The sequence below is a fragment of the Bombus affinis genome, chromosome 10 (assembly GCF_024516045.1).
Source record: "Bombus affinis isolate iyBomAffi1 chromosome 10, iyBomAffi1.2, whole genome shotgun sequence".
NCBI lineage: Eukaryota > Metazoa > Arthropoda > Insecta > Hymenoptera > Apidae > Bombus > Bombus affinis.
The window spans coordinates 14,038,597-14,053,191 of record NC_066353.1 but is presented as its reverse complement, the minus strand read 5'-3'; the positions used below and the strand labels follow the sequence as shown (position 1 = coordinate 14,053,191).

Below are 14,595 nucleotides of genomic sequence, written 5' to 3'. Positions count from 1 at the left end.
AACAGATGCGAGGAACGCTTCCGACATAAAGGAAAGTTTTGTCCATTACAATGAAATTATGACGAGCTGTGAAGTTATAAATCAGCGGTTTCACATACCCACGCGACCATGTAATTCGATTATGACATTTAACGCGAAACTGTATTACAGCGAACGTATTATCTTGATGAACCACGTGCTCATTATTTGGTCATTCGGTTACTGAGACACACCATCATTTGAACACAGTCACCCCCCGTGTAAATTTTATTAATCGAACGTTTATTAATTGAAATTTTGCTTACCAGGTAAGTAACCGTGAATATATCGTATTATGAGTATGGTTGCGCGTAATTGCGTAAATCGTTATATGTATACTTTCTTTGATTTCTTTTGATGCAACACGCGTAAAGCGATTTGTGATTTATTCGTAAATGTTCTCAGGTAGCTCGCTTTTAAAACTCGCGGATAAAATTAACTTGCAATTATCAAGATTCATATTATCGAAAGCATTGTACTTAATAAGAGACTTCTCGAAAATCCGAACGATTCGTAAAGGATCTCCTAGGTCTAAGAAATTAAATTCTACACTCTGAACGGAGAGTTTAAAATTCGAAATATTTATTTAATCCATAATGAGAGAAATGAATTTGAAATATTAAATGATATTTTTGCCAAATATTAAATTACACGTTCCAACAACACGATACTCGATGCAGGAACCGAAAACGTAGTGTCTAGAAGCATTCGAGCATAGGTGAATGAGTTAGAACTGCACTTTTCGAACGCGAATACACGTTACGGAAATGCGAAAAGTTACAAGCGTAATTCGAGCAAGGAAATAAACGCGAGTTCGTTCAAATATGCGAAAGTACGTAGAAGAGAAACTATCGACGATTATAAACTTGGACGATACAATACAACCGTTCGTCTCTATTCTACGTCATGCTGACGGAGGTTGAGACTCGAATGTTTGCCACTTATTCCTGAAACATCCGTCATTTGCTCCGCGTTCCAAACGTTTTCGCATGCTGGCCACAACGCGGTTGTTATACTGCGGTCTCCCGCAACGGAAGTTCGCCAATATTTTCGAACGGTGACTGGATCTAGGTCGTTGAAGACCAGCCACGAATGGATTGTAAACAATTCTAAGCGGCAGCCGCCGAAAGGAATTTAGCACCAGCTGTGCAAACGGAAATGGGAACTAATAATCGGAGAAGAAGCTTCAACATTATTTGTATTATTTGATGATAATGTCTTCGATGTCTTCGGTTAAAAGTTCCAGAAGCAGATATTAATATAATGGCATAATTAGGTATATCATTTTAGCATGCACTTTATAGATTAGAATATATCTATTCGCATAGTTGAAAAATATTTCTACCCATATTTATCGATATTTATAATAATCCGTACCAAGTGCTTCCTAGTAATTTGGAAAGGTACAGTAATGGAATATTTCTTAGATATATTGTGCTCTTATCTTCTTCACAAGTATCTAACAAGTCTCTCCATCTGGAATTAAACCGCTCGAACAAAGTTCCAGCTCGTGACCAGCTAGTTTCCTTCTGAGACATCTGCTTGTTTCCCTCGTTGGTCTGCTATCAAAATCCGACGTGGCCAGCTCTTGGCGTTCATACGGAGAATAGAAAAAATGAGAGCGAGTATTCAGGGATCCCTAGAAACATCTTCTTATCTCGGTGCGGGTAATGGCCAGGATTTTTGTCTGTTGCCTGTGCGGTCGATGTTCCTTTTAAAAACGTGTAATCCTCAACATGGAATTCACACTATGCCATCGTGTTTCATCATGATTCGGAAACTTGGTAAATGGCTGCCGTTCGCACGGTTGTTATCCGTCGTGGTAATAAACATGCCAGTACCGCGACATGGCAGCTTTATGACAGCGGGAAACATCGGTCTTCCTTTGTGTCCGCCCGTAGGTGACAATATCGAGCGACACCACCCGTTCTACGGTAGCCCGATTAAACTTTCAAGCGAGCGCCACGCTGTCATTGATTCCTGTCTACGGTCGACGAGCCGTCTCACGGGAACGAATGGCAGGGATTCGGTTGTTTGACGTCCGGCTGCGTTTGGCCCAACTTCCAGCCGTTTCGTCCGAATCGAATTCTGGAGCTCGGGCTTCTCGGATAACTCGGCCTCGGCGTCGTCGTTTCGGCGGGCTTTGATTCCGCGCTTGGAATAGGAACGAATGGACGAGTGTCCTCTCTCGTTGACGCAGTGGTTCCAAAAGGCCACGATTCAACCCGTTGCCACGTGTTTGCCCTGGAAATTGATTTGCTGTCGCATGTGTAAATGGTGGAAATGCTGGGATTTACTATCAGATCTGTCTGATAATGGCCGAGTTAATTCGACGATTGGTTCTCTGAGGTTTTAACGCTTTCATAGAACCGCGTTCATCAGCTTGAAATATAGGGCGTGTTAAAATATAATTTGAGAAATATTCTTTCAAACGCAAAACGATGATATCCCAGAAATAAAGATAGACCAAGGAAAGTGTGTAACATATTTGAAGGGACCAGCTCCTATTCGCAAAAGAGGGATAAAGGCATGGAAGGAATCCCCAACGATTCAATTACTCGATCGCTTACAGCTCGTCAACTGGCACGAAAATAGGGAAGAAAAGTGGAACACGGCAGATGATATCGAGTAATCCGTGTCCCGGCATAAAAGCAGGCACCCTTCTCTCTCGTTCAGCCTCGTTCTCTAATTTAACTTCTAAGGAGGTGGCGAAGGGGGTGGCGACCCCGAGAATAGATATCCACTTTCGTGAGCCTCTGGCATCGCATAACTTTCGTGGTGCGGCGCGGCGCGGCGCGGCGATGCGCTTTCGTGATCTTATATAGTAGCTGGATAATGGGCCCAAGCTGAACGAGCATGCAACCAGGACGAGGGCGAACGTCTTTGAGCGGCCCGTGATAGAACACCGACTGATTTATATCGATCTAAGAGCGAAGGATGGTTACTGCTAGCCAAAGTGCTTAGTTCGCGGTATTCTCGAAACTTCTGTTCGCTAGTGAACTTCCGTGGTACCACATTCTGTCGGATCATGAGATGCGGTCACAACCAGGAGCTCATCGCAGCTTGCATTGTAACTGATGTTTATTTTAACGGTCGATCAATTAACGACAACAGATCGACATTCATCGATGAATCTCTTAAATAACGTAGAGAGAAACGTTACGTAAAATATATGTAAATGATGTTTACAGAGATGACTTTACATTGGTCGTTGCACAAAAGTATACAAAAAACAAAGCCCAAAGTCTGCGACATTACGTTACATGTACAAACAGTCGCGCTAGCGTACGATAGGCGTCATGATAAATGGAGATCGAGACGATAGTGTGATAACACTTCGTAGACAGATGCCCACTGTTTTACATTGGTCACAGCATAGATGATATATCTTTGACGCGACGCATCGTGGACAGAAGGCCTGAGGATTCAAGCAGGTGACGAGCGATTAAGAACAGAGCGAATGTTTATGCAAACCGTGGAACTCATCCTTATTACTCGCTCGAAGGATCTCGAAATCTACGATTACCGTATTGTGGGACCAACACCGAATTACCTCTATGACGTTTAACGTCCCTATAAACCTAGAACCACGCTTAAATCCACAACCACCGAGTCACGGATCTCATCTCGTATTATTACTTCGCTAAGCGATCTCCAAAATCCACAACTACGTGATCGTGGAGCACGCCCTAAATTATTACTGAGGCGTGAACCCATGAATTTTGCCATTGCAGCTCTGTAGAACCCAATGCAAATCGTATCGTAGAACCTGAAGTTCTAAACCCCGGTCTCCAAACTCGGAATATAAAAAACAAGATGAACTTTGCTGCCTAAGGTTCGAGATCCGTACTTTCTAGACTCCGCAGTTCAAGATGGGATATTATTCCGTTGTTCGCAATCTATGGATACGGAGTATAGTGCAGAGATAAGATATAAGATATAAGATAGATCTCACGAGTTTGTAACCGTGTCTCGAGTTTTCATGATTTCAAACTCATTCGCGAGTAACTGATACCACTGGCAAGTATTTTATTTTCGTTGACTGATAATCGTTATCCCCATCAACTTTTGAGATTGATTTCATGGAACGAATCTCCGATAATCGCCTATGTAAAATGAACAACTGTGTTGAATACTTGTATTTTACTTTCATAAGATTATCTCATAATTTACGGAGAAAAAGACTACTCCAGATTTCCCAGAAATATATTCGATAATCTTACTTTCAATAACTTATCTTAATTTTGTTAAAGTGCGTTAATCGATTAGATGATTGATCAAATCAACATACCGCATCATGGATATTATCACGAATTCTAACAGTCGAGGTTCGTTAACCTTTGGACACTTTTATGACCGATGATCAAAGCTGGAGTAAGAGCAATTTTAAATGTAGGTTAATGAAATCAGTGACCGTGACGTCTTGTTATTCGCTATTAATCTAATTAATTGTGAACTTGTACGCGATGCGGTATTAAACTGCGTTTCTAGCGTATTTGCTTTGACACACGGGTTCTTTGCACAGGCTTCCGGCTCGATGTCTCCGGTATTCACGGGAAAGTCCGCGAAAGAGAATTTCTAAAGGGTGCAATTTATTTGAAGCTGTCATTTGCGAAGACGAGAGAAAGTCGTAAAAACCGCGTACTCGCTCCTACTTCAGCTTGAAAGCAGCTTTATGACTCTTTGCTTTTCTGTTCTTTTCGATGCCGTTGAATTGACGAGTGTCGCTGTAAATTCACGATCCATCGATTCGTAGGCATCTTCTTTTCCACTCGCTGTTTACCTCGGATCTTCTAATCGTCCGATCTCGTTTCTTGAAAGAAAGAAGTTTGCCGACGCCTTGACCCGAATTCTCTAGAATGCACGTATCGAAAATTGAAATTAGAGCACGTGTTCGATAAAAATCTCGTGCTTGGGAAAGAAAAGTTATTTCTAGATATATCTTGACAGAAAAGAATAAAGATTAAGATGTAAATAGGATTCCAAGTATAATTCGCTGTGATTGAATTTACTTTTCGAACGTTTCATCGATTTCCCATATCGCGACGATTGCCTGGCCCGTTCATATGATAAATAATTGCAGGCTCGAGTAGCGACGATTCTTCGAATTCTCATTTCCGATTCTTTTGTAAAGTCGCGTAATTCTTTCGAAATGGTAGACGTGAAACGAGTTCTTTTGTTGGGGCAGCAGCAGCTGCGCTTCTATTATCGATCTGTCGTATCGTTATGCGTGTATATGTGCATCACGCGTGTGACTGTAGCTTTCCGGATTGCTCTCCCACTCTTTCTCTTTCCCACTGTTTCATTCCGTGATGTGTACGATGTTTCAGCGTGGTAATTAACATTTATAATAAATGACAGAATGCTGCCGCATAATCGGCTCAACTACATTACATAAAGCATTACGGTGGTGTCGACTACGGGCTGACACAAACCACACTATTCAGCGTTGTTCTACCGTGTAACGAAAATAATACTGGACGTTTCTTTAATGCGGAAAAAGCATTCTTGCCAAGGCTATACGTTCTATCGACAACTTCTAAAGCTCTTTACCTATTAATTTCTCACCGCTGATACCGCGCACTCTTATGTGATAGACAGCTATCGAACGGTAGAACTCTCTGTAAGGATAGAACGTTTTAAATTGATGCGTTCGAAAAAGAGATTAAATTTTAGAATGAAAGTGTCTTTAAACGTTCGAACTACTTTCTAAATTATTCGCCAATTTTTTCTCCGAGTTTAATACTCGAGTTGGAGATATTGGGAATATAGAAATTCTAGAAGTATCCCGTTAAACTTTAAATCGCTAACGTTAAGAGTTAAACAGTTTCTAAGTGCATGAAGTAAAAATTAATCGTATCGTTCTCCAGAAGCGATGCGTTTAAGCGGAATATGTTAAAGTTGAAAGGTACTTTGATTTCCACTAAACTCTCCGATAATGCTAACTCTAATGCTAAATTTCGCAATTTATACGGGATTTTTTATCGATATATAAAACTATCTAATATCAAACGAAATTATCCATCATCTTCGCGAAACGCAAGCACCACGATTAGCCGAAAGTAGGTACGTCGAGAATTCATTATCGCGAAATGGCAATCGTTTCAATTAATTCCATATAAGGAGAATAAAGCTGCACTGTTCATTCTTGACGGCATTCACGACGAAATTGTATTTTCATTCATGAAAGAATACCTAAATCGGAGCGAGCCCAATCATCCAGGATAGGCTCTTCAATTTACAAGACGTCGACGTTGTGGAAGATACTTCCGTATACCCTCGAGTTGACGTGGCATCGAGAACGGCGTAAAGGCTCTTAACTCTGAAAACGATTCTACCGTTTAATTTGCTCGACTGCGATTCGAGCTGCAGATTATGAGCTGCGAACGTTTCTACCCTATTTAAACGTGGCTTCAAAACGAGAAACACGGAAGCCATTCTTTTCGATGATTCGATTTTCTTTATAAACAAAATGTTTCGTTCATGATTTTAACGTCACATTGTGGACATATTTATTAAACGAAATATTATTTAATTATTCATTAATTAAAAATAATTATTATTTAATAAAAGGCAGCAACGTTTCTTTGTAGTCTGTTTCCTGAATAATTTGTATCGTTTAAATATTTATACAGTTTTAGCTTTCGTATCGTTTCATAGCATAAAGCGCCAGGTTGTATTAAAAGGTTCGATAAATTGAAAAATAATTTGTTAAAAATTGTATTATATCGCTAGACGTGATTGATTTTCAATATTTTATTACTGTAGAACGCTTCGTTGTTTATCAAAATATTTAAATGTAAATAGAGGGCGAGAAAGTTTGATGGTTGTCATCGTTTCATCGGTGTCACGTATACTTTGTAATTACGATGCATTTTTCTATGTGCGAAAGATATAGATATGATATAGATATGTACATATAACGACACGGCATTAACACATCAATACCTTTTGTAGTAGGTTGCATTTACAACGACGGAGCGCGAAGTAATGCTTTTTCAATACTCAACGAACGAGCCATTACACGCGGTAGAGAGAAAGGAACATGAAGTTCAAAGAGAAACACCTGAAGCGTTTTAAACTCAATTTTATTTCGACTGAATGGCACGAGTAAACGGACTAATTGCGCATAATTAAATAACAAGCAGCTAAAACTAACCACGGCCCATTTAGCCAGGAAGGATAAAGAAGAAGTCTCGAACAGACTGTTTCGAAGCTTTTTACGCTTTATCCCATGACCGCATTCCTTTCGAACAATTAGCCTCGAACGGTATTATTTAAAGGATCGATTAATAAAGATTACCGCGTATGAAACGAACGCGTACGTGATGTGTTTATCTACCATAATTCTGATCTGCTTTTCCACCAATCATCCTTTCCATCATATCGAATAAACAATTCCACGCTCAAAATTGGATTATTTTTCTTCCGGAGTCATGTAGAACGAAAGCGGTATAAACGTATCGAATGTTTTATAATGACCGATTTGAATCTGACGGTACGCGTATGAAGAATTGAAAAGATCTATTTGAGACGAAAAAAAATGATGAATATCATTTGTAAAAGATCGAGCCACGAAACAAAATTAAAGTGAATTCTGAAGAACTACGAGAAACAATACAACCCTCACTCCAAAATGTTAGAATAGCAAAGCGTATGCCTGAGTAATATTTTCTTTGCATAAAAGATTCCTATTAAACACAAAGTGAAAAAAGCCGGCTTTCCGGAAAGATATCACGATAATTTCGAGAGTACTCTGGGAACAAGTAACAAACGATTGCGAGAATCGGTGATAAAATTTGTATAAATACTCTTGGAATTTGTTCTCTTTACCGAGTACCATTAGCCGGCTAAACCTGTGTTTATAATGCCATATGTATAATGCTTTGTGCGCGGACAGTTGAACGCGGAGGTGGGCGTTGTTCGCACGATCTTTAAAGGAAAGCGGTTAATGCGTTTAATGCGAGTGCTGCTATATTTACACGGCGAATAAACGGCGAAATTATACATTGTTAAACGACGGATAGCGTGAAACGGCAATGGTACCATCTATTATTTTTTCCAAGATTCCTGCTCAAGTAGCAGAAAGAGGGCGATGAAGAACACTTTTGAATAAAACATATTCACCAGCGGCTATGGACCTGAAGTCTATTCTTCCGGTTCTCCTGCTCGCTACGTCTTCTTCCTCTCTAACTCCTTGCCTTTTGTATTTTCTTCTTTTTGTCCCGTTTGTTCGAAGCTGAACCACTTATTCATGAAACGACGTCTCGGTTCTTTCCAACAATTAATGTGTTTTGCGGTGGCCAGGCTAGTTTCGCGAAGATAGCAGTTTAAACGGGCTTTAATTCCTGACGTGATCACGCCTGCGGAATTCCCGATGGAATTCTTTTCATCGTTCGCCGCGGTTCACGGCGGATGATTAAAGTGTTTGATGCGGAGATCGGCTGTTGTTCAAGAGGATTCGACGCCGGGAACGTTCGGAATGTTTTAACATAGCTTCGACTAAACTCCATGTAGCCTTCTATCGGTGTTCTTCGATCTCTTCCCTTCTCCGCCTCTGTGTTGGCTTTGTGTAGAACCATATACCGTCTCCTTTTGTTCCACGATTTTGTAAAATCAAGAAACATCCTGTTCTTCCACTCATTTCTTGTCTATTGTCGTATTACAGCTAACACGGTTATGAATAAATTTACTGCGAATATTAATAATTACAAACTACATTAAATTAAGTTAACTAACAAACAGAAAGCCCTGGAGAAAGAGCTCGAGCCCAAAGTATTTGCAGAATCTCGCTTTGTGAATTTGCGACTGAGAATGTTTGGGATATTTTATCATGTACTTCTACTTGTTTTACAGAGTGCCGTGCTCACGATCCCGGATTAAAATTGTTATCGAGTTTGAAAGAGCTAAGAAGATCAGTAGAAATATTGATCAAAGTGAAACGAAATGAAATTCTATACTTTAACAATGGAAAGTTATCGAAGTTGATACTCATTTACCTTGACGAGTAAGCTCGCATTTTCTATATGCCTGATGGATTTCGGCTAGGATTGCTTTCAGCATTCATCATTCGTGAAACTAAATTGCAACTATCCATCACTCCGGCAAACAACGTCGTTAAAAGTGATCGAGTTCTCTGGCGCGAATAAAAAGCCAGGATATCTCATTGTTCTCGCTAATCCTTAACTAGGAACGTTGATTTTCCGTGAAATAACGACTTAATGATACCCAGCCGGGTACTTCTTTTAATCGGTCGGTGCTCGATGTACAACGCTCGGTTTCTATACGTAGCTTTGATTGATGAGCCGATCGCATGTCCTTTTTTGCTTCAGGTTCTGACAGCAAGGTGTCGGATCTTGATGGACAACCGTATACAACGTTATTGTACAGCAACGGTCCTGGGTACACGCAGCCGAGGAATATTTTACGAGAAGCTGGCAAGGATTCTATTCAGGTAAAAACGGCCGGCTCATATTCTCGCAAAGATATCGTGTCTGTTTATTGGATCGGAAAATGATCGCGCTGAAATATCGAGGGCACGTTTAAAAATCCATCACTCTTTGTCGAGGGGTTCATTCGCGAAATATTCGATGGAACTCTTTCGAACTTCATATATTCCGTCCTCCATCGTCCTCGTTCCCACTTTCATCCTCTCATTCACATTTCCGTTTTCGAGACTCAATGGTCACCGACGATCGGTTGGTTTTCCGACCTGATAACTTTTAATCTAACCACGAGTCGGTGATCTCTTTTACTTAAATATTCTTGAAATGTGTATAGTCGGTACGTATTGTAAATTCGAGTCTTTTGTTATCGAAGAGTGATTTAAAGCGAGAAACTTCTCGCGAGTGCAAAGGAACTTACGGAACTTACTTTTGTAGCAGATCTTAATTAAAGATAGAGTAAAAGGACGAAGTTTGAGACAGTCTGAAAAGAAGGTTTTTGTTTATCGCGTTGTAGTACGATATTCATAGGAAAGTACGGTACGGTATAATACTCAACGGTGAAATACGGTATTGAAAGCTTTATCACGCGTAACGTTCGCGTTGTAAATCAACCAGTAGACGGCTTCAATCCCAGATAATAAATTCTATTTAAAAAAGCAATTCTATTTCGTTGGACGTATTCGTGAAAGTATCCCAGTTTCGCGATATTAAACGCATATCCGACGCTCTCCAGCATCGGTTGTTGGTTTAATTCTTCGGATATGTCGCACGGACTAACTAGAATGATCGTTACAAAGCGGAGAAAATTGGAAATATTAAAATCGCGCGAATAGGCCACAGCATCGTTCTATTCTCTCGTAACGTTCGTTAACATTTGCACATCGGCCAGCTGAAAGTTTCGTGTTCGAATGTATTACTCGTAACGGTGGCTGGGTGTTTCGAGCGTCGATTGATCGAACACAGAAAGAAATGTCACGTAGAGTCGCGCAATTATACGTTAATTAGTGTGGAAACATTCCGTTCTTCAAACGAAAACGTTCTCGAATTTCCCTTTGCCTGTTTCTGGTTGAGGCAAAAAAGAAAAAAAAAAGAAAAGAAATGCGATTCAGCCTTAATAAAATAAATGGTAACCCAGTTTCACAAAAATAAAGCGCGTTTTCATAAGACTTATGCAAAAGAGGAGGAAGAAAAATTGGAACGAGTGGCGAGTACATGGCAAGGAGAGGCGGAGAGAAAATGAATAGAACTATAAGAGTTTTACGTTCATTAAAGTGACCGTTCCCTTCGTAATATATTTGTCCTTTTTTTTTTGAACCACTTTAAATATACGTGAATTTTATTAAAAATACACGTTGACGACGATCATGTTATTTTATTATTACTCTTTTTGTTTCCAATTTGTTTGTTTTTCGCAATTGCATAAGCAAAAGCTTCATTGATATCGTTTGAGATATTTTATAATTAATTGGTTGAAATTAAACCGTTAATTTAGTTGCGTTAATCGCAGCTTATTATCAGAGGAATATCGTCTTTCCGCGTATCATATCATGAACGCGATAAGCAATAATCGTTGCCACCGCAACCGATCCGCAATCGGAATTTGTAGCACGCACTATAAACTTTCTTCCTGTGTCTCGGAATGGAAAATCAATTTTTACGAGTCTCGGTCTTGAGGCTTCTATGACGGGCGTGTACGTTGCGTATAGAAGTTGAAAATGTTTGGAAAATTGACTCGCTAAATAACTCTTGCTAACTTGATTATTATATATTATTATGATTATTATACATTATTATATATATATATTAAAATACGCAATGTTTTGGATGAATTATCAATCCGATGAAAATTTTATAATATTCAGAAATGCTGTGTTGTTTTGAGTTCAAAAATACATATTTCACTGTTATTTTACATATTTACTGTTTATTTACTTTACTCTTATTTTACTTCAAAGCTGCATCGAATTTTGTTTTTCTTCCTGTATTGAATCTATCAACATTTTATGCTATTATTTCCTCGTATTTACATTTTAAATTAAATAACGAACGTTACATATTTTGTTCAAATATGTACGCAGCCATCCTGTCAGAGACAAATGGAAAATTTCACTCCTTTGTCGTTTAATCAAAAAATCCCGAGAGATGTAGGTCATCAATTCAGAAAATCTGTTCCTTCCTTTACATCTCTCTTCTCGTTCGAATCTCTTACGTTCTATTCACATTCACCTACCACTAAAAATCCACCACGAACATTTCTATTTACGCCCCCATTCCTACATGCATAGATACAGCTAACAGTAAAAATCGTTGCAAAAGTAGCGTTACCGCGGGATCGATGAACGAAATCGCTGGTTAAGATCCAATCATCTGCCACTCGAGTATTTCCTTTGCGATCTTTTCAACCGAGATAAGAAATCCAATTTTATTCCGGCCTGTTCATTTCGGCAAGACGAAATGGAATAATCAAACGAGTATTTTTTATTCTTTTAAAGGAGAAAATACGTTTAACTGATCGGGTCTGATTGGCTAATTTGGTCGAGCGGCTGTTCCGTGTCACGATAACTCTGTTTACTTCGCGTGGAATATCATTTCCGTTCATCAACGAAGATCGACGGTTTTAGACGATGGAGTGCTTGGAGAATCGTTCGATTCGAATGGTCCGATGATGGATGGCAACTGCATAGCTGTGCGATATTTAAGCTTGCCTCCCGGGCGGACAATAATTCCATGAGATATCGTACTCCGCCGCGCCGCGTAGATTTCGGCCATTATTGCGGAACGATCGTAAGAGAGCTAGTTCTCCCAAGGGATCGCCATCCCGTTTACTTCGATTCGACGCTTTACGACGGCTTTTTAACCTTCTCTTCTCTGACCTATAGCGTCGCAGTGCACTGGTAGCTGGTGGCTCTGTATAATTCAGCGAAGAGTTTCCCGGATCATGGGGCGAGCTGACGTATTCATTTGTTATTTATTCCACTATCGTAAAACCCGGAAGATTTATTTTTTGAACGTACAGGAGCTTAATTTTTCGGCGGACGATTTGATTTTCTCACTCTCCTGTTACCAATTTAAACAACACTTTGGCAATCAGCGACTGGTGTTTTACGCTTGTAACGATGTTGGAAAATACAATATTTGTCAAAAAGAACGAAAGATATACCGATGAAGTGGATTTTTAAATAACGCTACATGTACAGTTGGCAAATATATTTTGCCTAGTGCTGCGCATACGAGCTATCCCATTGGTGTCGTACTTTTAATTAAATACTGTATTTGACCGGTGCCTGAATTTATTGACAAATTCGGTTCATGAAACTCTAAAGCCGATGGATTTACTTGTTTATACGGTTCTTCATCATAAACGATCGATTTTGAATAAATAATCCAACAAATTAGATAACTTATTAATCAATTAATTAATGATAATTAACCGATTCGATTCTAGAATTGGCACTACAGATATAAAACATTGACTTTCGATCGATTTTCTCTTTTCTGTTACTTTTCTCTTGTACGTATCGCGTTACGCTGTTTAAATAATGTTTACTGTAATACATCATAACCCAACGATAATGCTGTCGGTAAATTGCACGTTTCCGTCTTGTAATCCTTGACTCATCGCTAGACGCGGCGGTCAGTAGAATCCAATGACACGGATAATAAAGCAAAGCTGTTACACGAGAAATTTCGTGAGCAACGGGAGCAAAATAGGTCGAGGTGTTCGAGTTCCTTCGGTTCGATCCTTTCCGGAACGCCAGAAGCTTCGGAAAAATCTTAGGGAATTCTTAGACAAGAACGTTTTACGAGAGCAACGTCGTCCACATGGGTAACCTGTCATAAATTACGCAAGTGTTCCGTGCAAAGAACTATAGGAAGAAATGGACTTAAAACGATTCCAGCGGTCTCGATGCATTCGTCTTGAACAGCTCTGTAGAATTCGAGATATTATTGGAATAAATGAAGGAGTTTCAACCTGAGTCAAAGAAAAATTACCTATAAGTCTATGATTAGTATCCGATAAAAGCAATGAAATAACAAAGTAAAACTGTAGCTTACACGAGTGCCATGGAAACAACACGGTTAAGAAATTACTAGGGAGAACGAAGAATTTCCAAACTGGTTCTTTAATTTCTTAAAACATATAAAAACATCGCTACACAGTGTAGATACTTGTTCCAACTTTTTCCAAGACAGAGCTCCGTATCATCGTGTCTAGATGATCTTTACGAGCGGGCAAGATCTCCCTTTATACGATCCATCTTTACCGCAAGATTCCCCGCAGCTTACACGAGAAAGAACACGGAACATTAATCCGTCCCACGCGTTCCCCTACGGTCAAATCACCCTTCTTACCCCTTACTCACATCCACGCTGTATATCTACTCGACAGCAAAGTTCCAACTCCATAAAAGGCGAACTAAGTAGCGTTTCGTGATCGCCCGCGGATCCTTCGATGGACGATCGGAAGAAAACTGTGTCGACGTATCTTTATTTTCTACGAAAGTTTTGCGCGTGCCGATTTCAATTCCCGACGAGACGTAATGCTGCCGGGCCTTTCCAGCTCGATGAAAGTTTTATACGCCGTATGCTCGATAGAAGTACCAGCTAGCGGCATTGCTCGTTTTCTACACAGGCGAAGATTTCCACCCATCGCGCACCGCGCTCTAGGATGCACCCTTTCATTCGATCGCGGGGGTTGAACGTGTTAAAGGGGTTCGTCGACCGTTTCGACCGTACTCGCGAAAGTACCCTCGTGAAGCACATTTTTTTCTTCTTTTCCTTCTTTTCCTTTTGCCTTCTTTTTACCTACATTTCTTTCGTTTCTCTTGGGGGTTGTAAACAAGGAGAAACCAAAGGGCGGAACGGATCGAAGAAACATAGCCTGAAGCTTCGGAAACGTCGTAATGTCGGTTTCTATCGGCGTTGCGGAGAATATCAGTTGCTCGTGCATCATAATTACAAGCTTGAAATTGTAGGCTTGGTTTCGGTAACGAGGCCACCGGCTGGAATTTCGTTCACGCCGGGAAATCGCGGTACTGGCTCGAAATTTATGACGTGATTTATCGCCGCTGTTCCGCGATTATCCTTTCGACGCGGATTACGAACGGGTTCACCTCAGCAATAAGGAATC

General features: G+C 40.1%; 1 protein-coding gene across 2 annotated transcripts in view; it reads left to right on the top strand.

Moving 5' to 3' along the window:
* LOC126920909 (alkaline phosphatase-like) overlaps positions 1–14,595 on the top strand; it is a 248,005-nt gene that overhangs the window by 222,951 nt on the left and 10,459 nt on the right. For both annotated transcript variants that reach the window (XM_050731895.1, XM_050731896.1), the window contains exon 8: positions 9,351–9,472. In XM_050731895.1, coding sequence (XP_050587852.1) covers positions 9,351–9,472 — 122 coding nt within the window. The remainder of the gene's footprint in view (positions 1–9,350; positions 9,473–14,595) is intronic.